At 40.5% G+C, this 27,216-nt stretch overlaps 1 protein-coding gene across 8 annotated transcripts in view; it reads left to right on the top strand.

The window, feature by feature from the left end:
• The window catches only part of EFNA5 (ephrin A5), a 297,935-nt gene that overhangs the window by 234,584 nt on the left and 36,135 nt on the right, over positions 1-27,216 (top strand). For all 8 annotated transcript variants that reach the window (XR_004967502.1, XM_036308964.1, XM_036308959.1 and 5 more), the window contains one exon: positions 1,811-2,103. Coding sequence is in view for 7 of the 8 variants with exons in the window: in XM_036308964.1 (XP_036164857.1) it covers positions 1,811-2,103 (293 nt within the window). In the remaining variant the exon portion in view is untranslated. The remainder of the gene's footprint in view (positions 1-1,810; positions 2,104-27,216) is intronic.

Raw genomic sequence — 27,216 nt, 5'->3', positions numbered from 1 at the left:
AAGATAGCTGCTAGAGTGAAGGTAGTAGTATTTTTGAACATTGGTCACTACAGCCTATGGAAGGTCTTTGTTACATTTGGGTGCAGCATTTTTAAAATATATATATTTTTACTGATTTAAGAGAGGGAAAGAAAGATAGGAACATCAATGATGAGAGAGAATCATTGATTGGCTGCCTCCTGCATGCCCCACACTGAGGATCAAGCTCACAATCTGGGCATGTGCCTGACTGGAATTGAACCTGGACCTGGGGTTCATAGGTCGACACTCAACCACTGAGCCACACCAGCTGGGCTGGGTACAGCATTTTAAGGAGAGCACTGGGAAACTGGAGGACCTGAGGGTAAAGAAACCAGAATAGTGAGGAGCCTGGGAAAGATATCAGAAATAACCAAAGGAATCAGGATTCTCCAGTCTGGAGAAAGGAGGACACAGAGCGATATAACTGACGCCTCCAAATGTTTTATAGACTACCTGGTGGAAGAAGAATTAGATTTGTTCTTGGTAATTTCAGGCAGCAGAAGTAGGATCACTGGATGGAAATTACACAGAAGCAGATTTATACTCAATATAAGAAGAGACTTTCTAACATTTTGAGATGTCCAAAAATGGAATAGACTAGCTCACCCTCACTGGGAAGTGTTCACCCTGAGACTGTCTGACTTCAAGATGATATGACTTTATGGGAGTTGTATTTCAGCAGTAACACAATTTTATGATGAACCTTCTAAGAGCTCAGAGAAGAATTTCCTCACTAGCTAAAAACAGGATTTTTTTCCCCCTAGCCTTTCCACCCTGGTTTTAGAAAGGCGTATGCATGCCAATTCCTGTTTCACATATTACTGGGTCCTGAGAAATACTGTTCAGTTGATAGGAAAGGCATACAATATTAGTTAAAACAAATAAGCAAGGCTTTTGTTAGATAAGAATCGGAGCAGACTGTGGTGTGATGTGTGCAGTGGTGTGTGTTTGCGAGCATTTTAACTATTTCAGGTTGAGATTTTTGCTATTTTCATGTGGCTTGTTAACTTTCATTACTTAGTAGTCTAGCCCTAGAACAGGACCTATAAGATTAAAAGAAATGGGCAGAAAATCATTCAAATTTGATGGTTTCAATTTTCTTAATATAGAAAGGGACATGGCATTAAAAAAGAGAGAGATTAGCTAAAATGACTTTGTGACATAAACAGATTTACTAAGGGAAATACCTAACTAGAATCCGAAGGTTCCATCCCAGGTATAGTTCAGTCACTCACTGCTTCATCATTATGCCTTAGGTTTTTATTCCTCTAACATGTACTAGTACATCTTGTTCTAGGAGTTTTCTTCCCAGCTTTTAAACTTTATGACTCTAATATTCCCGGTTTGCATAGAAAATTGAGAATGATCTCAATTATCACAAAACAATTCAGTCATTTATTTGGTCTTTAAATTATTTATTCATTTATTCAAAAATACTTATGAAATGAAACACTATGTTAGAAATGAGAAAACTTTGCTCCAGCATATGTGATTTTAAGGATGAAAGGAAAACAGCAAATTAGGATCTTTAATACTTACAATGAATGTGAAGGATTCCATTTGTAGGATATTTTGAAGCAAATAGAATAGTATTCCTCTGTACCATGGCATGTTGTTTCTTTGATTTCAAACAGTAACATTTCAAACCAGGCCCCGAATCATAATGGCATGCGACAAAAGCAAGTTATAGTAAATCTTTTAGTGCGGGCAGTGTTAATGGTTCAACCACCGACTCCAAACCGAAAGCCTTTCCTGTGTGAATAATCTCAGCTGCTCCTTCTCCCCACAGATTCCAGCGGGGTGACTACCACATTGACGTCTGCATCAATGACTACCTGGATGTTTTCTGCCCTCACTACGAGGACTCAGTCCCAGAAGATAAGACTGAGCGTTACATCCTCTACATGGTGAACTTTGATGGCTACAGTGCCTGCGACCACACTTCCAAAGGATTCAAGCGATGGGAATGTAACCGGCCTCACTCTCCAAATGGACCACTGAAGTTCTCTGAGAAATTCCAGCTCTTCACGCCCTTTTCTCTAGGATTTGAGTTCAGGCCAGGCCGGGAATATTTCTACATCTGTGAGTATATGCAGATTTATCATGTGGCGGGGCAGCTGGGGGAATCCAGAGTAATTTTTTACCCATGTTCCAGAGAATTGCAGCGAGCTGGACTCCGCATCCCAGATGTCTCCTTGTAAATGCATACATCAGGGTCCCTAGATACATTAGCCGGGAATTGAAAGCACAAATTAGATTAAAGACACAGCGCCTCTCCCCCTATGAAATTGCATGTCAGCCTGTTCAGTGAACCACTGCTGACTTGTATTTCTTTTAAATGAAAATTGCTAGGACTTCTCCAAAGCTGGGGGGGGGGGGGGGGGAGAAATTCCTGAAAAAAAAAATTAACGGAAATAATTAAATTTACATGGCTTAGAGTCATTGGATTTCTTATTCAGGTGTCAGCAATATCCTTTCAGTCATCCACATTTTCAGTGGAGAAAGCCAGCCCTCCTGCAAATGTCAGTATGCTGACGATAAATACTCTCTTTGCACCAAGGAGGAAAGATGATTATTAAGAGCAGCTGTGTCTTTAAACAGGAAAGAGCATAAAGAAGGATCTAGAAAGGGTTCCAAGGGAACTGGTGTAAGTGTGTTTCCCACCTGTGAGCATTCAGCGACCCTGTCCTGAGAGAGCGCTAAAACTTTCTCAGCAGACCTCGCTTCATCACATTGCCATGGCCTTCTATTTCTCCACCATATACACCATCACTTCTTCAGGCATCATACTAGTCATATTCCAGACAACCGCTTCCGGAACCTCTGTGCATAAGTCACCTGAGATCGTGTTATAATGCAGATTTCTGCTCAGGGGGTCGTCCGAGATTCGGTAGGTCGTCCGGTGAGGGCGATGCTTCTGGGGTTATAGGTCATATCTAATTTAGGCAGCCTGCTGCGTCTCTGTCTGAACTTTCCTTTAACTAATACCAAATTTTTAAGTGATCTGGCTTTTTCCACGTTTTCACTGTCAGCTGAAGGAGTTAAAAGTTTATTTGTTTAAAATTACATTTATTGAACAGTACACCGTGGCTCAGAAGTGTTGGGGGATGCAAGAGGAACAGACACTCCCTGTCCTCAAGGGTGACTGTCTAGTGAGGAGCAGACTTGTCCAGAGGCAGTGACAGTGTAAATAGACAATTGCTGAATGAAGATGAATGCAGGGAGCGGTGGGAGCCTGGCGGAGGTTGTACCTCACCTGCCTGAAGAATCTGGGTGTGCAGCTGTTCATGGTGTGTAGCAATCCCAGCGATACCACCCAGTGTGCTGAGCACTGATTTTTCAACCCGCTTGCCAGACCTGCAAGATGAAAAACATTCCTGTTCTCATTTCTTCAATTCAAGTGTCCCCACTCTCTCCTGGGCCACATGTTTTAAGTGTACAAGGACTTCCAGCTCCCTTTCTTCTGCAGAAGCAGAATGTTATAAGCTGGATTTTCCCACCACAAGGGCACTCTCACTTACACTGGAATTGAATTTAGAAAGGAAATGGAACAGCACCAGTCTTATTATTTCAGTGCATATTTCAGCCCTTAGTCATGAGAAAACATGTGAGAGCCTTGATACTATCTCACCTTCGATCCATAAAATAAGGAGGGCGGGGGTAAGGGCGAGAGAGCAACCAAAGGACTTGTATGCATGCATATAAGCCTAACCAATGGACACAGACACCAGGGGGGTGAGGGCATGAGTGGGGGTGGGGGGCAATAGGGGAATAAGGGCACATATGTAATACCTTAATAAAGAAAAAAGAAAAGGGATATTGAGTCCCACAGATGGAGGAAACACAGTGAGTTCGCACGGTCTCAGGCAGCAGGCTCTTGTCTTTTGCCAGTGTTTCACTTTGTGAAAGAATCTCATTCAGCATGTGAGAACGAGGAAAGAGGAGGACTTCAGTTGTGGACAGCAACTCATGAATTGCCTAACTCTAACATATCATACCAATACAGGAGGAAGTTACTGCATTTCCAGATTTTCATATTGGTTTCTCGGGTCAAAAAACAACCACAAAAGCAAACCCCAAAATGAGTGGAGTGCACTAAGATGGGAAACATACTCACCATCTAACTGGCTGATTGCATGATTATTAGAAATTATAGAATCCATTGAGGTTCATAAGCAAGATGTTATTATTCAAATATACTCATAGTGCTTATGACTCGTTTTTCCTCATTTGTGCTTAAATTCAATATTTCACTAAAAACCATTATGTGTCTTCTATAACATTCATTTAACGGAGTCATTTAACTGTCAAGGGCTCCTGTCAAAGTAATTGTTCCAAACTGCTTCAAAATATCAGGAGCTTTTTGCTGTTCAGCTGAGTTTAACCTGAATTACATTTTTTAACGAAAGGTAAAATAGCACAGAATTAGCGGTGAGGAGATGTTCATCTACAAGAAGCATGGTGGCCTGGAGTCGGTGAAATTGAATTTTTAACCATGTGTTAGAACCACACGCGCACCCTTCCCTGTCTTTTTAGTAGTTAAAGGGTTTCCTCTCGTTCTCTCACTGCTGAGAGCTGAGTGGCAGAGCTGTGGGGAAGTCTTAAAGACGTTTAATATACTCTGGTCATAATTAAACTAAAGAAGTCTTAGGGGAGAATTGGCCCTCAGTTGAATTCTCTCTCTTCTAATGTGTGTGGAATGAACAACATGACTGGGAAATGGCTCTTTTCACAATTACTGTGTCACAAGAAGCTCTATTGCTGATCCCAGGAACAGGCTGACTACCCACCTGTCAGTTTTATAAAATGTTCTTACCAGGCCAGGGGTATATTTCAGCTCTTCGCAGCCTTAAAACCTCTTCCAAGTTTTCCAAGAGAAAAAGGAAAGCTATTGCCTAAAGTAGGCAGCCTTGCTGTAGGGTATACGAGAGGAAGGGTTACATTTAGTGGTGACTGTGAACCGAAATTCAGACGTAAACTTGAACTTGTGGGAAGGGAAGAGGAGTAGCCCATAACAGGGTATCCACCTCATCACTTAGAGAGGACACCCGTTAGAGAGTTCTTATCAAGTTCAGCTTTATCCTCAACAAGATTTATTGCCTTCTTCATTTCGTTGAGGCATGCCAAATTAAGAAATAGTCGTTGAAAATATCTCATATGAAGTTTCCAATTTACTTTACTTAAAAATAAAATATTCTTCACAATTCCAGATCCTGTATTTGTCCCAGGAATGACTCTGTGCTATGTCCTCCTTGCCTTGGGAACAGGCAGTCTATTAAGTTGTTACAATAAGGGATTGTTGCTACGGCAGACTGAGCCCATTCTCGAATCTGACATACACTGTTTTTAGTCTACAGGAGTTATTTTGGGAAGTGATTGGCATACTAAATTAGAGAAGGCCGGTGGTATTTCTATCAGTGATAGATTTGCAGAACTGCCTGCGAATAGGTTATGGCAATAGAGACTTCCTAGGACAAAGAACAATTTTAGAAATTTCAAAAATACTCATTTTAGAAATGATTCTCATAAATATGAACAAATGAGAACAGGTTTGAAAGAAGTTTTGCTGTTGCTGTCTTTAGATTAGAAGAGGCAAAGGAAAATAAAGAAGGCACCATACGTTGTCTTATACGTCAGTAGGAACACTGACCTAGAATGTCCTCCTCTGTAAAGTAAGGCAACCTGAGTCCCAGGCCCTTCTCTCGACTTCACTGGCTGTACGATCTTGGGTAAACCATTCAGTCTCTCTGGGTTTCCAACTCCATGTTGGTAAAATAATGTGGTTATAATAGATCAGCCGTTCTCAACCTGTGGGTCACGACCCCTTTGGGGGTCAAACAACCCTTTCACAGGGGTCGCCTAAATACATCCTGCATATCAGATATTTACATTATGATTCATAACAGTAGCAAAATTACAGTTATGAAGTAGCAATGAAAATAATTTTATGGTTGGGGGTCACCACAACATGAGGAACTATATTAAAGGGTCGCGGCATTAGGAAGGTTGAGAACCACTGCAATAGATAATTGCAAACGTTTCTTGAGCTTTAATATCCCAATGTTACCCTATTTTACCGAAGGGGTCTGCACCACTAGGGTAAGAGAGAACATCTGTAAAATGGCCCAGCCTAATGCCTTTTCCTTACTTAGTAGGTGTTCAGTAAGTGCCAGTTAAAGGGGTAATTAGGGGAAATGCAGAGTGGAGAGGCCTATTGGGCATTAGAATTATGTCCTGTTTAAACCACCATCCCCTGTGGTCTCCACTAGTGCAGCCAATGCCTATCTGTTTTCTCACTGGATCACCACTCCGTCAAAGCCCTCCAGTGACTGACTTCCTGCCTTGCCAAGACAAAAGCCAGTCTCTAACCTGGGCAACATGGTCCTCCTAGGCAGGTTCTCTTATCACTCACGCTTCTCCCTGTTGTCTGCTCCAGCGCCTGCCCGCATACCTGTCCATGCCCCAGATAGCAGGAACTCAGCACTTTCTCTTCTCTCTGCCAGGGATCTCATTGCCACAGGCATCCATGTCCTTGGCTCTCACTTCCTTAAGTCTACATTAAAACAAGTATCAGACAGGCTCTTCTGCCCTCCCTGTGTAAAGATAACACCTCTATCATCCTCTACACTTTTACCCTACTTTATTTTTCCTCAGGCACTCATCACCCCCCCCCCTCCCCGCATTAGATATTTCTGCTCTATGCCCCATATTATATCATTTGGCATGTAATAAATGTTTAATAAATGAAGATAACTAGTGTTTACATAGTACTTACTCTGTCCCAGGCACTGTTCTGTGTACCCTACAATTTTCAAAACAGCAATTCGAGGTAATGTTCTTCCCATTTTATAGGTGAAGAAACTGAGGCACAGAAAAGTTAGGTAACTACATAGATAAGAAAGGCTGATCTGAGAGGAAATTAAGTGAATAAGCAACTAAAAGGAAATGAAGCGATAAAGTCCTATGTATCAAATGATGAAAAAGGAAAAAAATATATTCTTTTATAATTAGCACTACTGTTTAGAAAATATTACTTACAAACTGCTAGAAATGCAAATAAGATTAAGTATCAAGATATATTTTAAACACATGTATGCATTTTCAGCTCTCTAAAGGATAGTTTTCTGTCTCCAAAAGAAAGTTCAACTGTATCATCCTAGATGGTTGACCCTTTTAATATGATAATATCAAAAGCCAGAAAAGTTGTATTTTCAAAGAAATTCTTTTTAAGATACTCAGCAGGTGGAATCAGGATTCCACACTTGATTCAGAAATGAGTGAGCTTTAATGAGAGACTTACAATAGGAAGAGAAATGGCATTTGCTGAAGTTAATACTAAAACGACAGATAATTACTCAAGCATTCGCTGTATCTGAAGTATAGCTGATATTCTTCAAAAGATATTCAGAGTTCAGATACTTGATAGTCACAGCACCCAGATGGAAATCAAGGATTTCTGAGAGATTACTAGAGAATGCACCCTCCCCAGACTATTGGTGAGCAAACTTGAATACACATGTTTATTCCTTTATATTGATAAGGTGATAGAAGTACAGAGCTAAAAATTCCATTTCTTTGGTACTAAAATCTCAAAAATGATAAGAACTTTTAGGGGAGCTAAAGACTTCTTTTTCAGTCTTTTTCGTATGCATATTTTTCAAAATTAGAAAACCATAGGGGCAGTCTATGTTACTATGGGCATCATTCCTAAACCCATAGCCTACAACAACTTGAATGCTTGGTGGTTAACTGCTAATTCTCTGCTTTATGCCCTTAAATGAAAAGTTTATAGTCTTAACTTGTGATGAAGTTTTAATATGCACTACACAATTTTTTTTTTTGAAACTGACAAAATAAGTAACCTAAATTCTTGAGATATTTTATTGAATTGACCAAGATTAGCTTCAGAAATCATTTGCTTGTACAAAATAGTCATTGATTATTCTTTAAAATGTATGAGTATTCAAGCAAATCCAGAGACTACTAATGTAAAGAAAGTCCTTCTCTTGCCAGTTGAGTATGTCCCAAAAGCTTATTTGCAGGTGAGTTGTTTAGAACTTAGAGCCGTAGCTTCTCATAGAAGTGTTTGTAAAATCAGGCCAGCTCTCCATTGCATAGGGAATCTACTTAACCGTAATATTGATGTAAAACTGTATATTTTAAACAAAAAAATAGTAGAAAACTGTATGTAGAAAACTTGTTCAATAAATGTTTGTCAAATGAATAAATGTTATAATAGTAAACAAAATAGAACAAAAATTACTTTTTAAAAATTTCTTATATGCTGGTGTTTGAGAAAAGCAGGTAAATTAGAAGCCCTAGTTTTACTGTATCCACTACATCAGTTCTCTGGTTTCTTAAAAATGTTTTGATCTTATGCTGGGAATACATTACATCAGAGGAGGGAATGGACATCATTTTTTAAGGGCACCAACTCTGGTAAATGCAGCTTTGAACTCAAATCCTTATACACTCTTCATAGTTGTGTGACTTTGGATAACTTAATGTCATCAAACTTCACTTTCTTCATCTGTAAAATGGAAGTATAGTAATACTTTATCACAATTTTTCTTATTTCCAAGACTCAATTAAGGAAATATTTTTTCTCTTCACTCAGTGTTGATCAGTAGGTTGGGCATCATCCCATGCACCAAAAGGTTCCTGGTTTGATTCTGGTCCAGGCATATGCCTGGGTTGCAGGCTGGATCCCTGGTGGGAGGCATGCAGGAGGCAGCTGATCAATGTTTCTCATTCCCTTCCTCTCTCTTTTAAAATTTTTTTCAAGGACCAATTGACTATCAAATAGATAACTTCAATTATTCACATACAAAAATGTTTGAAAACGTAAGGCAACTGGAATAGTCCATATTGATATTTTAGTAAAAAAATTTCATAAATGTTACCCTAACCGGTCTGGTTCAGTGGATAGAGCATAGGCCTGTGGGCTAAAGGGTCCTGGGTTTGATTCAGGTCTAGGGCACCTGCCTGGGTTGCAGGCTCAATCCCCAGTGTGGGGCATGCAGGAGGCAGCCAATCAGTGTTTCTCTCTCATCATTGATGTTTCTATCTCTCTCTCCCTCCCCCCTCCTCTCTGAAATCACTAAAAAATATTTCATAAATGCCTAGTAAAGATTCACAGTTTAGGTCCATGCCTATCTTCTGAAGGAATTACATGCTAGGATTGCATATGCCCAGAAAGGGAGTCTTCATTGCCTTTGAGATGTCTGGTTTTACAGCAGCTTACTCTAATAATCCTATCTAATAAAAGAGTAATATGTAAATTAATTGTCACTCCATAACAAAGATGGCAGCACCCATAGTGGCCAGGGCGGGATGCTGGCGGCTTTGCCCCAGCAATGTAAGTGAAGCATCAGTGCCCCGGCCGTGTGGAGGGAGGGTAGGGGAGGAGAGGGGCCTCAGGCTGGAGCCTGGGGTGGGGAGGGGAGGGGCCTCAGGCCAGGGGCTAGGGGGAGGAGGGGCCCCGGCGCACGGAGGGATTCTGGCATCATTGCAGGCCGGGCTGAGGGACCCCCCCACCCCCGTGCACGAATTTTGTGCACCGGGCCTCTAGTCTACATTAATAATTATTTGGGTCCTGATGGTTCACACCAATCACCTTTTTTTTCTTCTGAGTTTTCTTATTGAAATAGAAGAGTGTCAAGCAGCACATTTATCAAAGCAGAAAGTAATCTTTTCCATCTTTCAGAGTCTTTTTCAGGGGAGGTGACCTGTAAGTACAAGGTACTTCCTTAAAATGATCAACTCAGTGTTTGTTTCAGCATGTTGAAAAAATGTTTTGGGTTACTGGAGTCTTAGCATTAAATGCTCTAACATATACTTCTGCTGAGATTCAAGGGGTTTATAACTGAAATTTCTGTAAGGACTGTCTATCTACTAGTTTGCCCCCTGTGTCTTTCTTGGTAGGTGGACTTAGATCATGGTATTCAGCAAAGCATATTTGTGTTAATACAGAAGGAAGTTGAAGGGCAGTATTAGGAAATTTATAAATTTTAATATCTTTATAGTGAAAAAGAATGAATATGGCACAAATATCGAATAGTAATTGCTCAGATATAGATACAGAGCATATTTTAGTCACTAAAAGCTATGAAGATTGTTGTTGTTTTTTAAGTTTTGGGTTTTTTTTTAGTTTTTTTCCTCTGTCTTTTTTAAACATACAATGGAACATTTTTTCTCCACTTGGACACTGAAAGTTTGTCTGGGACTATATCAGATTACTTCCTGAAAATAGTCATTCTCTTGCCTTTATATATTTCCCATGGTCTTTAGAGAGCCTGCAAGAATGCCTGTTTATTTAAAGAATGAGTTTCAGAGAATTGTGTTTGTTTCAAGTCGTCCCTAGCCATCTTTTAGGAAAGCATGAATGGATTTCAAGGGCTCTTCAATGAAGGTTAAATAAAGAACAAGAAAGAGGATATTTAGAGACTTCAGGATATTTTTCTGTGTTAATTGTAAGTTTCTCTTCTGAAAACAGTTGTTTATAGCCGGGTGCCCCGTTACAAGAATGCTCAGTGCAGCATGGCTGGGGCTTGGCAGACATGTCCCCCAGCACGTTCCAGATAGTCTAGGTAAAATCAAAGGTCAGAGAGGCAGTTAATAGGAACATGGGGTATTTGAAAACACTTTATTACTTTGTAAATTTTGGGCAATGTTATTTGGTCATGTAGGGAGAATTTTATTTAATTTAAATAATATATTTTTCATTGATATCAGAGAGGGAGGGGGAGAGAGAAAGCGAGAGAGAGAGAGAGAGAAAGAGAGAGAGAGAGAGAGAGAGAGAAACAGAAACAGAAACATCAATGCTGAGAGAGAATCATTGATCTGCTGCTCCCCTGCATGCCCCCTATTGGGGATTAAGCCTGCAATCCAGGCATGTGCCCTGACCAGGTATCAAACTGCGACCCCCTGGTTCAGAAGTCAACACTTAACCACTGAGCCACACTGGCCGGGCTAGTAGGGAAAATTTTAAAAAGAAATGCATGCCCTGTTAAATGACTTAAGGATGAGGTACTCTTAAGGAGAATCAGAGAAATGAAGGCCAAATACATCTGTGAAAAGGAAAATTGAGCAAACATCACTGCTTCATAGAATTTGACTTGGGGGGCATTCTTAAAATTTGCAAGGGGAACCTTAAAAGCTATTGAGTAATTGGGGCCTGACGGAAATTCATGATATCAGTCATAAAAAACTGAAGACTCCTATTCTTCTCATTATTTGAATGTTTCAAAGGCTGTGGCACTCAGATAAGAAGCTCGAGAACCAAAGACTTTTTCTTTGTGCTCCTTTTACGAATTTAAAATGCCACTATGAGACGGCATGTAGTGTCTGGCCTCCCGAGGAGGAGGAAGGACTTATGTCACCTTTTGCTTCCTGTCCCCCCACTGAGACTAAGTGCCGAAATGGAAACAAATTAAAGGATTGTTCTTTTTATCCCTAAATGTCAAAAGTGGCCACATCTCTGAGAGAAATAACGCACCTGATTAATTGTGTAATTTCACGGGGAAGCAGTAATTCTCAGCCTTATAAACATGTACTGTACTAATTTGATTTCAGAGTTAACTGAAAACAGTTTAATGAGCTGCTGCATTGTTGTGTGTGTGTGCACAGTGCTACCCAGAGCAGATGCCAAGAGAAAGGGAAATAACACGCCAGTGACACTTGGAATAACTGTTTATACTTCATTGACTTCGGGTTGTCAGCATGCTATTCTCTGTGTTTCCCTTAGTAACTTATTAAGGCAACCGAACTCCAGTGTGATGCTGTCTAAGTGTCATTTATTGTAAATTACACAAGCATGCACACGCCAAATGCATAGTCAATCTTTGGAAAAAAAATACGTCCTCACTTAGACAACCAGAACACCATCCACACAGCCTGCACACGGGGCAAAAGGCTGCTCCCTGTCGGAAGAGTAGCATTGGTCTTTCATTGGAAGAAATACTATTTCTACAGATTCCTCCACTCATCCATTCTTGCTCTATTTTAACAGAATGGTTGCGTAAGTCTTGGTTTGAAAGTTGTCATACAGCCTCACAGCAGGCTTATATTATCTACAGAGTTCTTTATGAGGAAGTATAAATCACCACAAATGAGACTTTTCACAGCCAGAGATATGTAGAAATGTGTGTCAGTGCTTTGCTGGCTTGCTAAAAAATATCTCTAGGCTCCAAAGCTCGCTCACAACTCATCCCCGCTCCCTACCCTTTTGGGAAGCAATTCTCAAAACTTGAGATTTATGGTCGAGAGAGCTGATAGTGGCTATAAAGTTTTCTATTTTCTCTTTTCTTTAATATTAATGCAGAGAGCAAGGCATTGTCATTCATTATTTTAGTTCATGAGTATCTTGTGGGCTTGAAATCTGATTTCTGGGGACGTGGTTACCTCTGTTTAATAGGGGAATAAGTGGAGTTTGGCAACAGGCTTCCTTTCCGCTGAATATTTTTAGGCAGATTGTAGGAAACCCACGTTAGGAACAGAGCTTTAATATATATATATATATGCTATGTTCAGGTTTGGTTTTAAAATTTAAACTTTACAAAATATGAATTCATTCTGAGCTCTCAAAGTAAAATATCATGAATTGGAGAACAGCCAGCCAGTCTATTGTTGTTAGAAATTGGAATATCTTTTCATTTTACTGTTTTCAGAGATGGACACCATTTCCAACTAACTCTGTCTACATTGATGTTAGGTGAGATTTCATTTACAGTTAGCGTTTCCTTTTGCTTCCAAGTTTTTCAAAACATATAATGTCTCTGAATCATTAAAAAAAAATTGCCCTAACCGGTTTTGCTCAGTGGATACAGCATTGGCCTGCGGACTCAAGGGTCCCGGGTTCGATTCCGGTCAAGGGCATGTACCTTGGTTGCGGGCACATCCCCAGTAGGGGGTGTGCAGGAGGTGGCTGATCGATGTTTCTCTCTCATCGATGTTTCTAACTCTCTGTCCCTCTCCCTTCCTCTCTGTAAAAAATCAATAAAATATATTTAAAAATAATAATAATACATGTTGATATTAATTTAAACTTGTCCAAATTTTAGTAGCACCAATATCTGGCTTCTAATGTAAATTTGCTTCTTCTAATTTGTTGAGCAAAATTTCTCCTTTAAGTCCATTGTGGATTGCTTAAAGTTCTTGCTATATATGCCAAGGGCAGTTCAATTAATTTTGAGACCATGTAATAAATGCTGAAATGTTTTAACTGGAGTATAGCTATTATTGTTATAAAGGCTTACTCAGACTTTGACTAATAATTTCCCCCCTAACATTTGTTGATAATCATAATTCTAGTGATTTGGCATTTATTGCAAGTTTACTGTGTGCCGGGCACTGTATTAGCATTGTACATGTTCTAACTCGTTGAATCTTCATCTATTATTATCCCTCACATATAGATGAGAAACAGAGGCTGAGAGAGGATAAGTAACTTGCCCAAAGTTTTTGTATTTTTACAATGAAGTCAGGATTCGAACTCATGTGGTTTGACTCTAAGTCTTTATTCACTTACTTCATAATACATATTTTAAAAGAAGTTAAAAGGAGACAGATTTCAAGCACCCTTGTAAGTCATTCTGTAACTCCTACCTACACCCTGGAATTTAAGGCAGACCTGTTCAAAAAACTGACTAACGTGACCTAAAGAGGAACGTTTCATATTAGCTTATCCTTGAGATTCACACCCTTAGGAGGTGTATGGGTTTTTAAAACAAAGGAGAATGCCATTGGGTGGTGTGTGGGGTCAGAACATGAGGGCATAACAACGTGGGCCCTTCACTCTCCCCACCTCAATTGTGACGAAGACATTTAGTGAATAGCAAGACCACTGGAAGTACCCTGAGTTGTTTTTTTCAGAGGTTTAAATGTGATGAGCAGAACCGGTAGCACGGGGAAGGCATTGGTGGATATACTGCAAAACCTCACCGCCGACTGTCTCAATATCACAGCTTGTTAATAGGACATGTTGGCAATTGTCTTACCTTGTCCTTCAGCTGCACAGTGGCTACAAACGATTATTTCCATTATTATAGTTGTTGTATTGCTGTTATTACTTAAAATCCACCCGTTTTTTGCAGACTTGAGGTTATTACACATCCCCACACATTCAAGAAAGAGGAGTAGAGATTTTACAAGGGGGAGTGCCAAATTTGAGAACATGTAACAATTGAAATCTTTAGAATGAAGTTCAGGAATTATGGCAGCCGAGTGCAGGGCCCCACATTTTACACAGGGGAGTCATGCTCTGGTTCATAAGGGCACTTGGCAGAGTTGGGGAGAACACCCCGCAGCCCTCCAGAGAACAAGCGTCAGACGGCTCCCTGCACTCTCTCACCTGTCTCCCCTGTGCTGGTAAGGGAATCAGAAGAGCTCAGACTCGGGGGTCAATGAAAAGTCGGGTCTGACTGGGATGAAAGGAGAGGACTTGGAAAACAGAACTCTATAGGTGGGGCCAGATTGTGGAGAGCCATCAGTTCTGGTCTGAGGAATCTGGAACTTTTCTAGCAGGCCTTAGGAAGCAGTACGTTTTTGAAGGTGATACTGATCTGGGCCTTATCATATAAATACATTGAAATAAATTGTGTTTGGGCTGGATGCTGACTGATTATATAATAACTAGGGGCCTAATGCATGAATTCATGCACATTGAAAGGAACTGTGGGCTGTGAGACTGCAGTGAGCACAGGGGCGGGTCTCAGCCCATCCTCTGTGCCCCCACCTGGCCCCTCCCTCCTTGGTCCCTGGTCCCCTATCTGCCCGCAGCCCTGCTCCCACTGCTCCCACACGCTGACAGTGCCGGCCCCTCTTGCACCCGCTGATGGTGCAGAGTGTTTGGGGCTTGCGCCAGGAGTGGGTGTGAGCAGGGCCAGTACTGGCAGCAGGTGCGAGCGCAGGGTGGGACCGCAGCACACGGGAGCAAAGAATTTTTAGTAACCACCAGAGGCTTGCCCCCGATGACAGCGACCAGCACCCCGCCTTGGTCTGGCGCCTCTGTTCACCTGCTCCACCATCCTGATGCAGCCGAAGCCTGCCATGTTCTGCGCTCTGCCACCTGCTGCTGATGCCCGCCACGTTCTGTGTGCACCCCCTGGTGGTCAGCGCACATCATAGCGACTGGTTGTTCAGTTATTCTGCTGTTGGGTCTATTTGCATATTAGCCTTTTATTATATAGGATAGCTATCACGTAGTGAACACTTTCCTGTTACATAAGTTTACCTATACAATCTCTTCCATACCTTATTGCAACAATGTGTTAGACACTATTATTATCCCTACTTCACAGATGAGAAATCTGACGCACAATTGCGTCTGTCTAAAATCTCACTCTTCCTGTGCAGTGGAGTCCTGTTGAGCAAAGGTTTTCTGACTCCAGAGTTCATGCCTTTAGCTCTTTTCCATGTATAGCAAGTAATATTCAGAAACTTATTCCAAAAATAGTCCTGGTACTTATGAAGAAATTATTCTAATCTCAGGGACAGTAACACCCTTTATCTGAATTTCCATTGTTTCTGTATCACTTTCAGCTTCTTTGCCATGGCTGCAGAGTTTTATTTACTTTTTAATTTTTTTGGCATAGCCTTGATGATGTTTTATTAAGTGAAATTGCTAAGTCAATAACATTTGCTGGATTATTAATTCAGTCAAAAAGCAGGATTTCTGACCTTTTGATATGAATTGTTAGTTTATTATTAAAGTTCATTGTAGAAGATTTATTGCAGCTATTTCCTGAAATACTTATTTTTAAAATGCTATATAAATCTGTTTATTAAAGTCTGCTTGGATTGTTGGTACTTGTGCATCATTAGATTTGTAGGACACCTACAGTGGCTATAGATGGATATACTTCAGTATTACATATCATTTTCTCATTAGGCAAACAATTCATCAGGACTCCCTGAGCGGTGTTTACCCATCAGGCCAGGGCCGCAGACACCATGGAGGGACAGTGGAAAATACTCGATGTAATCATTGTCCTCCAGGAGTTGATGGTCTAATAGGAGGAAAATATATCCATGAAAATGATTACTAAAAGAGAAAGAGAGTAAATTACAAGATTGACACTGTTGATAACAGAGGGACAGTAGATTGCTTTAGACAGCGTTAAAGATGGGAAGTGCTGACTTGAGGGGCATGGTGTCATCCAGGGCTCAGGGCTTAAGACACTGTCCTACCTTTAGTGACTCACCTGCAAAGGAGATGAAATGGAACCTGCTTCCAGAAAGTCTGACTCATTACCTTTTATGAGGTTGCAGAAGGGATCTTCACTTTTTAACAAGCTCTCGAGCAGTTTCCTCTGTAGATTGTCTTTGTTCCACACCTTGGGAATATTGGCTTAACGTGGGTATAGAGTAGACACATCTTGAAATCAAGACGAGGAAGAAGCGGGTCCTGGGAGCTTTGTGTGAATGGAGCAGCAGCATCAGTATTGAACAAAGGCCGTTTTTGTTAGGTGAATGTTTGCATAACCGAGGGAACTCTGGTTAGAGAGAGACCAAGCTAGTCTTAAGATAAAGACTCAGATAGTCTAGGATTCTGGGAGTCAGCTCCTTCAAGATGGTAGTAACAGATACTTCCTTCTGTCCCACTAAACAGTCTTGTTTGCTTTGTCCATAAATAAGATACAGTTTCACCAGGCTGATGCAAACTAGAGCCAGCTAACCCTTTGGGATTTCTGTATTTTTTTATATAACTTTACAAATGTTTGTAATAAAATGAATTCCTTTGACAAAGTGGTAAGCTGTGTGAGGATAAGAATCAGAAAGCCACATAAAAATAGAGAGAGGACACAGGCAAGATATTTAGTGATAACAAATATTAACTGTGGACCAATGGTTTAGAAGGAAGATGTGGGCTTGGGGAAAGTGGAAACAGTGAGTAGTTTTTATAATATTTTATTGCAGTAACACTGCTGTTGGAAGGTCCATTGAAGAAGTGGGTGCCTATTGTCTGTGACCTTTCATGCTTGTCAGTTTATGTTCTCTTGTCCTGCTGTTTGGTTCGAGTCTGATGAAAAGGGAGTACTATTTCTAAATGAAGCCATGATTTGGTTATGATTAAAGGTCAACAGAGATGTATGTATATTTAATCACTACTCACCGCTGATGTATTGGGTTAGACAGCAATCATGTTTTTAAACCATATAATATATCCTGTTCCTAGAAAATAAGAACATTATTTAATAGGTTTCTTTTACTAAAAATATGATTAAGTTTAGAGGAATAAATAAGATGAGAATGAGGGGATCCGGGTCTTGACTCCATCACTTTATCAGGTCTGTGAAAGTGGCAGGAGGTTTCAGCCCATGCCTCAAGTTTTCCATGTATAAATGAGTTAAAGTGGTCATTTAATAAATGGTATTCTTAATATTGATATTTGAAAGGCAATTAGTTACTTTCCTAGTTTCTGTCAAAATTAATGATAGCTTCCATGACAAATTTTTATGAGTACTTTAAATTATACATTTGCATGTGTCAAAAATAGTTCCTATCATCAACTAGTTTGAAGTACATTGGTGGTCAGAAATAGCTTACTGTCATTTACTCACAAGGGCATTTTTCTCACATTCTTTGCCAAATCAAATGTGACCAAAATATATTAAGTCAGTTCGCTGTGGTTCATTTAGAATGTTCTACAGTGGTGAAGATGCAAAAATACCAGCCTGTCACTTAGAGAACCATTTTTTGGGTCAGTTGAACTCATACAAAATATTTTTGAGGGCTAACTCAAAACTGCTTCACCATTGGCAAGTTTTATGCACCTGTTTTTTCCCTATGCAGGCTCATACCTGCAAAACATAGAGAAATGTTCTTTTCTAAATGGAAAAACTCAGCTGTAGTCTGAATGAATGGGATAAATTATCTTTCTCACAATTATCCATTAAAGGGAGAATTAGAATTAATATTAATCACAGATGTCTCATCAAGTTTTATTATCAACCAGATTGACTGCCAAAGTGCTTTCTGGAAGACATTTTCTCTCCCTCCCCCACCTGCTCCTGAGAACAAACTGTTATTATGGGTCCTTAGATAAAGATTAATGGTTTTGGCAATTCATTTGAGAAAATCTGTATCTTACTGTACATTCTACTTCGGTTCAAGGCATATCTGAAGGCATGGCTTGTCAACTCCCCTATAAAATAAAGACACAAGGTAATAGAATTCTTTCCGCCATCAGAAATAGATTAACTAATGAGCAGCCCAAGGTGCATATCACCTGACTCATAATTTTTAGAATTTTGACAAGCCTTGTTTATAGATAAAATAACCAAAATGCCTATGGAATCCTGATATTTTAGCAGCTATATTTTTTATCCATCATCATTAAATTATTTTAATATTACCTTTCATTTTTATGCCAACTCTTTTTAGAATGATTCATTACCAGCTGTGTGACCCTTGTAATAATTATGAATATTTGATAATGCCCCATTCATTTGCCAAGTACACCATAGATGAGCATCATATTCTCTTGTAAACAATAGCTATCAGTTCTAGCTAACAGAAACAAATAAAAAAGAACTTTTTTCTATGAAAGACATTAATTTTTTTTTTAACTGAAGACCTCAGGATGGACAGGAGCCCAGGCAATGCTGGGGATCCAGAACATAGAAACAAGTAAATGATCAGAATTATCTCATCAAGACCCAGCCGTTGGATTTTCTCAGCTCTATCATTTCTTCATTCCTGTGTCACTCGACTCAGGATTCAAGTTCTTGGAAGAAGGAATTTGATTGGCATATATTGCCTATCCTTTGGAAAGAATAAAGAGCACCTTGATTGACAACCCCATCAAGACTGGGAGGAAGGAAAGAGGACTTCATAAAATAGTTTGTAGTTTTTGTTTGGCTTTTAGCCTAAGGAAGGTAGGCAGTAATGCTGAATAGGCAAAAATAATCACTGGCCCAAACAAGGGTATGTGTCAGTGAATAGTAGTGTAGAATATGTGGAATTGTTCAAAGCAAGGGGAAAAGTCTATGTAATAAATCCTTTAACTGCAACAGGGCACAAGCATCAATTTAACAGGAATGTTTCTAGTTTGTTGCACAGGAATGTTTTATCTTTGTCTAGCACTTTTGCAGGCTTTGCTGTGTTCCAACAGATTAAAGAGTGTAACTCATTTTTCAGTTAAGATTTCTCTCGCATTTAATTGATTTCCTTTGTTTTAATGGAGATAATAAGAAAAAGCAGACTCCAGACAAATAATAGAAAATAACCTATTTATTTATTTCCGGCTTTCTTTCACTGATGTCAACAGAATACAGGAAAAGCAGTGGAATGGTTTAAGTCCCATTTCTGCCACTGCCCAACTCTAGTCAAATCTGGGATCACTCATAAAACTGAGTCTGTTCCTTCAAAGTTAAAATGAAGGTTTTGGGCTAGATTGGGGGTCCCAAGGAATAAGAAAATTATTAAGACCGTTATAGTTTCGCTTGTTAAGTTCAAGTTAAGTTTGGGAAATGGTGAGTTAAAATTAAATTTCCCCCTGCAAGACTTCTTGGGGCTTAAATATGATAACATGCACTGTAACTTTCCAAAGAGAGTGATACAATATATATTGTTCACCAAACTTAGTAGATTTTGAAACCCTTTTTTTCCATTGCAGCATCTTGAGGGACCTTGCTTCCATGGGATGACGTTGTATTATTTATAAAAATCCCATTCGGCTTTAAAATATACTTCTCTGAGTAATGAAAAAAAGTGAAATATATTTTAACGTCATTCATCATCTAGCCCTTTCTGTCTAGTCCAGCGGTCGCCAACTGGTGGTCCATGGACCACTAGTGGTCTGCGAGGTACGAAAGGTTGGCGACCGCTGGTGAGCATAACCAGACTTTGTGTATAGTTGAACCCACATCCTTGCATCTAATCTTCATTTGAGATGAGCAACAAATTATAGGCTAGTTGTCGCTTCTGTCAAAGATTGGTGTGTTTGTGGTGAGGTATGACACTTAGGTTCCTTGGACTGTTTCTGGGAGAGCTGTTTTAAGTTCTTAAAATAACTTTTGTCACTTTTCTGAATCCTAAACATGAACACAGTACTTCGACTAGATCTGACAAATAAGTGGACCATTATGATGCACGTTCAGTGTGTAATCTGCTGGGTTTTGTCTTCCCTGAAATAGACCTGTGCTTCCTCTGCGTTCTTCTGTTCTTTATTGAACTTCATCACACTTTTATAGACCATTTCTCTAGTTGTCTTCCAGGACTCATGATCCCACCCAAATACTACTACTTACAAACCTATTCCCAAGTCCATCTCACATCCTTTGATGGAAATGTTAATACCTTAAGAATGCCTGAGCTGGGTGCCAGAGGAAGGGAGGCACTCACTAAAATGCCTTCAAACGTGGGTCCTCAACATTGATTTTTGCAACGAGTAACTTGCCAATTTCACAGTCCCCCGCTATGTAAGAGTCTTCTCATCTGGCCTCTCATTGTTCTACAAAAGGCGTCATGCTGCCCACACAGCTGCGCCTGGGCGTTGTCCCTACTGCACCCTCCTGACCGCTTCCGCTCCCCTGGCCGGTGTGGAAGTGCCCCGGTGCTTGAGATTATCCAGCTGTGCCTGCTGGGCCCAAAGGGTCCCCAAAGCCTGGATATTGTTGGAAGTGACTCCAGGATGTAGCGGTGTAGGGGCTTCCCGCACTGGTAACCCAACACGAAAGGTGAGGCCTAGTCCCTACCCCATGAGTTCAGCTCCTTGTTGAACATGGCTCAGTTTTCAGTAAATGCTTTTTAACTGCCTTGTGTCTGGTACTCTCTTCCAATTACCAAGTGTGTCCAGATTGCCAAATGACCCTAATTGAGCCTGCCCGCTTGGAGGCTTTCAATATCTTTGTGCCAAATTTGATAGAGTTTGGCACCTTGGACTCTAGGCCGTTCGGTGCAGAGTTCATGGAAAACCACCCCCAGCGCCCCCCCACCCCACCCCCACCCCTGCTGCCAGAGTCTCCAACCTCTATCTGCCTGTCAAGCTCCTTCTCCACATTTGCATCTTACGCTCTAAAATGAAGGGTCCGGAGGGCAGTGACTGCATCTTCTTTCTGATTATGGACATAGGGGCACAGGAAGGGAAGCAGGGATGGATACAGGATTCCAGCACAGCCCACCGAGGCTCTGACAGTGAGGATTCGGCTTTCTGGAATTTTTGATCTGTGCAGACGTAAAGATGATGACAAGGCAGATACTGCTAAGTATTTTTTTAAATTATGCTTTCTACTCTAGAGGAACTTTTCAACTGAAACGGGGTAGAAGAAAATAATTAATGTTGAGTTTTTCCCCTTGAGGAACTATGAACAGGTCTATATCATTTTAAACAAGCGTGGCATATGAAAATTCGGATTTTAAGAAGCACAAGTTGCAGCGATCATTCCGTTTACAGAAGGGAATTTTTTTCAATAGCCCTGGAGCATTTTAAAAATGATTTGATTTCTAAAAATCCAGTTTGCATATACCATTCAGGATCAAATTGGTTGCAAGAAACAAAAGTAGTTGAAATGATAGCTGTAGGGGAGGGGGAAGAACGTTTCTTTGAGAGTTCAATGAAATTCTCGATGCCTGAAAATGGAGATAAAATGTTACAAGCCTCTTAGTGTGATGGTGGCGATGGGGTGGGGGCAGGGTGTGTGTGGTGTTGCTGAGGCCAGTGGTGGCAGCAGCCCTGGCCGTGGCGGAAGTTGACATGTAGAATGCAGTCCTATGCTGTGTAGAGAATAGACTGGGGCCGGTAGCTACTTATGAGAAATAACCGTTATATGATTTCATTAGTCCTTCAAATTAGCATCACAGACAGCTCCCACTTGTCACTACTGTGCTTTCTGGAAATAGAATCATAAAGCAAAGAGTTGTAAAGTGCCTCCCATTTTCCTCCAGGAGTAATACCTTAATTGAGACTGTGTCTCTGACCATATATTAGAGAAAAAATAAATCATAACTATGACTGACCTTACGAAGATGCACTAGCCATAACCTTACAGTTATTTAAAATAGTAAAATTCTACGCTTTTCTATAAAAGGGGCATAAATGTATTATACACATTGATTTTACATGCACTCTAAAGATTATGTTCAGCAAATAAAAGGTTCAACTAAACTGTTTCATAAATTTTAGCAGAACTAGCTATCCTCTAAATCCATTAAATACTTAATTTGTAATAATTTGGTTCTTCGTGTTTAAAATGAGCTTTGGGGGCGATGTCTTGGCTCACATTCTGTCCTCGGTGTTTCAGGTGCACTGTTGTTTTTCAGCTAAGTGTGCCGGGGCCAGATCAGCTTGTTCAATATCCTTCTCTCAGTTCAGCTGAACGCTGAGGGGCTACTTGTCCTCTCTGAAATGCTGAAGCTCGGTTTCCACAGCTTGTAAAAGGAGGGGACTGAACTAGCTGGGGTCCCTAAGGTGCACAGCATTGAGTTTTATGATTCAATGACGAAGCTCACAGGTTGGTATAAGGATGCCCAGTGTTCAGCTCTCGATAATGGTGATGGGAATCACCTCCAGGTCTGCGTCACCCCCTTATTCATTCTTAGGCTACTCAGGGCTGCTGCTCAGCCAAATAAAGGCCACCAACAACCTGACCTCCCTCTTGGGCTCAATACTTGGCTGACGTTTTACCGTCACCTGCCTTCACCCTTCACAGGGGCGCCCTGAAAACAACCACCGGGTTATTAGGAGACCTTTTTCCAAAGGTACTTAAAAATAAAATCACTTCCCTTTATGCAAATATGTCTTAGTGCATCTTAATTGTATTTGGGGGGAAAAATAGCCCCACTCTCTCTAGAAAAATAAGCCACTTACATTTAAGCTTAAGGACAGGAAACTCACATGCCTACTCAGTTATTGGCTGACGTATGTTCCTTTTTCTACTCCAAATTTGATTTTGTGGGCATTTATCAGTGAGCAAACACACGTTTTCTTGGGGTGACCTTGTCTTTCATTCATTTATCCTTCTTGCCTTTTTTCATTCAACAGATGTTTACTGAGTACATACTGCTGGCCAGATAGTATTTTAGACTCTTTGAATATAGTAGAGAAAAAAGTAGGCAAAAGTCTGGCTTTAATAGAACCTACACTCTTCCGGGATAGCAGGGCTGGGGAGCGGGATAAACTGGCAAATAAGTAAATGTGAAATATGTCAGGTAGTTGGTAAATGCTATGATGAAAACAGTGAAACAGTAGGGAGACTAGAGAATATAATGGCAGGGAAATTGCTATTTTTTATATGTATTTAATATATAATATATAAATATACTTAAATATATACATATAAGGTGATCAGTTTACATATATACTATATGTGGAGAGAGAGCGAGCAGACAGCAAGCGCAGGAAAGGCCTTTCTCCCCTCCTAACACATGAGGGGGGAATAAACGGACTGAGGAAGGACCTCATGTCCATCTGGCAGAAGGGCATTCCGGGCAGAGGAAACAAAACAGCAAGGGCGTGAGGAGAGGCGCGTGCCCCGTGGTCGGAGCAGGATGAACACGGGGAGCTCTGTAATGGTGTGTAAGGTGTGTGATGGATGGGGTGGGAGTCATAGTAAAGGTCTGGGATTTCATTCTGAGGGAGGTGGGAGCTGGGAACCCAGAGAGTTTTAAACAGGAGTAACATGATCAGCCTCGGGCTCCATCAGAACCACGCTGGACTCTTGTCCATCTGAAGAGAGTGGAGCAGAATCCTTTGTTTCTCTGGATGGATTCCTCTGGACTCTGTTCTTTAAGGGGAAGAATTTTAGGAAAATAGATAGTGTAGGGAAATGTTCTATGTGCTGGTGAATAGGACATTTATAGATCAAATACCTACATTACAAGAGAAAAAGGAAAAAATAGAAACGTACAAAGTTGTCTGTGGTGTACTTTATCAATAAACTCAGGTAATTGTTGAATTTAAGGTAAAAATGAGTGGATCTGCTGCATCTTTTGTTTTTCTGAGACACCAGGAATGCCACTGGCTCTGTCTCTGTGTAAATAGGCAGGTGGCTTTGGGCTCAGCAAGCCCCTCCCCGACGAAACCCTCTCCGTTGCACTTTGGACAAGAGGAATTTATGCTTTACATGTTCATTTTGGTGGTTGTGCCACAAAGTTGTCAGCTAATTTATTTCTTCTCCAGGCCAAGGCACCACAGAGGTAGGAGCAGGAGCAGGCAAGAGCTGCCCAGATCCCAAGGCAGCCGTGGGCAAACCGGCCCGCGGGCCGGATCCGGCCCCTTTGAAATGAATAAAAAAAAAAAAAAAAAAAAAGACCGTACCCTTTTATGTAATGATATTTACTTTGAATTTATATTAGTTCATACAAACACTCCATGCTTTTGTTCCGGCCCTCCGGTCCAGTTTAAGAACCCATTGTGGCCCTGGAGTCAAAAAGTTTGCCCACCCCTGTCCCAAGGGATGCCAGGAGGTCAGGCACAGCACTGCCAAGCTGAGAAATCTCTCCTTTCACAGGGGAGCATGTACTAAGGACACTGCCAACTTTCCCGGTCTTCTCCTTGGAACATCAGGAACAAAACAGTATCCTACAGCGATGCGTATGGGTCCTTGGGAGTACGGCACTTCCAGTACTACAGTGTGAGAAGGCTTTCTCTTCACATACACCTGATGAGGAAGGATGTATAGGGCATATCCCTGCAGGCAAAACCCCCACTCAGTTTTCTTGCTGAAACCTACACAGTCAAGTTCTACCAAGTTTTAACATATCCCCAAATATTTTTGGAAAGATTTTTAAGAGCTTCTGGGAAATTATGAAACCAATTTTTGAAGTACGGCAGTCATGAAGAAAAGTATGATTTATCCCATAAACTGAGGTTGTAGAGTTTTGGCATCAGAAAGACTTGGACTTGAATATCCGTTCTGCCATATGCTAGCGGTGTATGTCATCAGTAACTACTTATCCCTCTAAGCCTCAGTTTCCTCATCTCTGAAATGAGGATAATAATACCTGCCTGGCAGTACTGTTCTGAGGATTAAACTTAATAAGCCTGGCTCAGTGCCTGGTACATAGAAATATTAGATAAATGGAAGCTATTATAAGAATATTATTATGCATCCTGAAATGAAGTTCCCTCCCACCAAGCTCCACATCAATTAAGAAATAATTTCATGTTTCAAATTTGTATTTGGTCGGGTTAAATAGAGAAAAAGAAACATTGTGGTGAAATAATATTCTAGAGTAATTGGTGCCAAAAGAATCCTACAATACAAAAATATAGGTCTTGTTATTAATCCCTTAAAACAATCATGTGTAACCATTCTGCGAGAGATTTATTGACTATAGCATTCATTTGGAAATGCTAAACTAATGAGAACTTGGCCATTAGTTGTGATAATGGTCTATCATTTGGAGCGTGTACCGTGTGTACTTATTTGGCCTCATTTCAAAATAATGAATTATTTCAGACTCATTTCATTTCTTGAACATGCTCTCATGATTTAGGTCATGCTTTGGATTATCTAAGTAGTATTCCTATAACCCATTGTCTAAAACAAACTAGATGATTCTGGGCTATTTTAAGATGGAAAAACTTCAAACATCTTTTTTCCCCCAGAAATTGTATAAAGGGGTCACTGAGGCTTCTGAAGCCTCTAATTTATCTTTTGATGCCTATGCTTGATTGTTACCCCATATTAAGATTTACTTTCCCTTTTAAAATAGCTCTACAGAGGGAGAATATACTGCTAAACACTACTGCAAGGGAATGTTTACGATGCTAATGACTTCTACTTAAGGAGCTCGTGATTAAAACGCAAAAGAATGTGGCACTAGAAAGCATGTGACTAACCTTTGAAAAATATCACCATAGGACTGAATATGGGATGTTTTAAATCTAGGACTATAGAATGAAGGTATGTGTGAATATGTATGTTCAATGATCTGCAAAGAACTCACATTGAAACTTGTTCTTCTAATTTTACTTATCTTTAATGTAGATAAAGTAACTGTTTTATTATTGGGAAGCTGTAATGTGGGATGAACTAAAAGCCGGTGCACTAGAAGGAGCTAGTGTTTCGTTTGCCTGCAACAGGTGAGCCAGACAGTTTCCACAATTGCGTCTTTCTGATAAAGACAAGATAGCTTTCCCATGAGTTCATCACCAGTCCATCTCAATCTCCCCTGGCTGCTTTCAGGCTCAAAGTATTTCATTTTCTTCTTCTTTTTAATTTAAATCTTCACGCAAGGATATATTTTTATTGATTTGAGAGAGGAAAAGAGAGAGAGAAAAACATTGATGTGAGAGAGAAACATCGCTTAGTTGGCTCCCATAGGCACTCTGACTAGGGATCAAACCTACAATTTGGGTATGTGCCCTGACCAGGAATTGAACCCTTGACCAACTGAGCCACAATGGCTGGGGCTCATACTTTCATTTTCTTACTGCTCATAAAGTCAGGAAAAAGCTGTGAACTTTGGCAGACATTTTTTCCATTTTCTTTTTTAAAAAAATTTTGTTTTAATACTCTTTGTAATACTTTAAGCAATAAAAAAAATAAAGAAATTTAAGATTGAAAAACAAAACAAACAGAAAATTTTTGTTTTACTGCTTAAAGTATTACAAAGAGTATTACATATGTCTCCTTTTTTTTCCCCTTGACCTTCCTCCGGCCTCCCCTGCCCCCCAGTGTCTTGTGTCCATTGGTTATGCTTATATACATGCATACAAGTCCTTCAGTTGATCTCTTACCCGCCCCCCCCCCTCCCCCCCACCACCAAACCCTCTCCGGGCCTTCCCACTGTAGTTTGACAGTCTGTTCAATGCTGCTCTGTTAATTTATTAATGAGAGAGAGAGAGAGAGAGAGAGAGAGAGAGAGAGAGAGAGAGAGAGGTGGATTTTTTCCATGTATTTATGCATTCATTGGTTGATTCTTATATGTGTCCTGACAGGGGAGCAACCTGCATCCTTAGCCTATCAGAACAACCCTCTAACCAAGTGAGCACGTGGCCTGGGTGGTGGGCATATTTTTTCAATTTATACCCAGAAAAGATCTGCTCTTTGATTCTTGTGTTAAAGACTAACCTTCTAGGGTCATCCAATACAGGAGTACAAGTTGGTACTCACGTTGGTAGAAATTGTGCCTTTCTCCCCTGGTGTAGTCAGCAGTCCCCGCTCGCGCCCTGCGTATGGGTTCTGGAGCATGACCTGGTTCAGGGCCTGGCTGTACAGGAGAACTAATGAACATGTCATGCGCGTC

Source organism: Myotis myotis, unplaced genomic scaffold (genome assembly GCF_014108235.1).
Source record: "Myotis myotis isolate mMyoMyo1 unplaced genomic scaffold, mMyoMyo1.p scaffold_m19_p_5, whole genome shotgun sequence".
NCBI classification, from domain to species: Eukaryota; Metazoa; Chordata; class Mammalia; order Chiroptera; family Vespertilionidae; genus Myotis; species Myotis myotis.
Note: the sequence above shows the minus strand (reverse complement) of the source record. Positions and strands in the feature narration are given on the sequence as shown.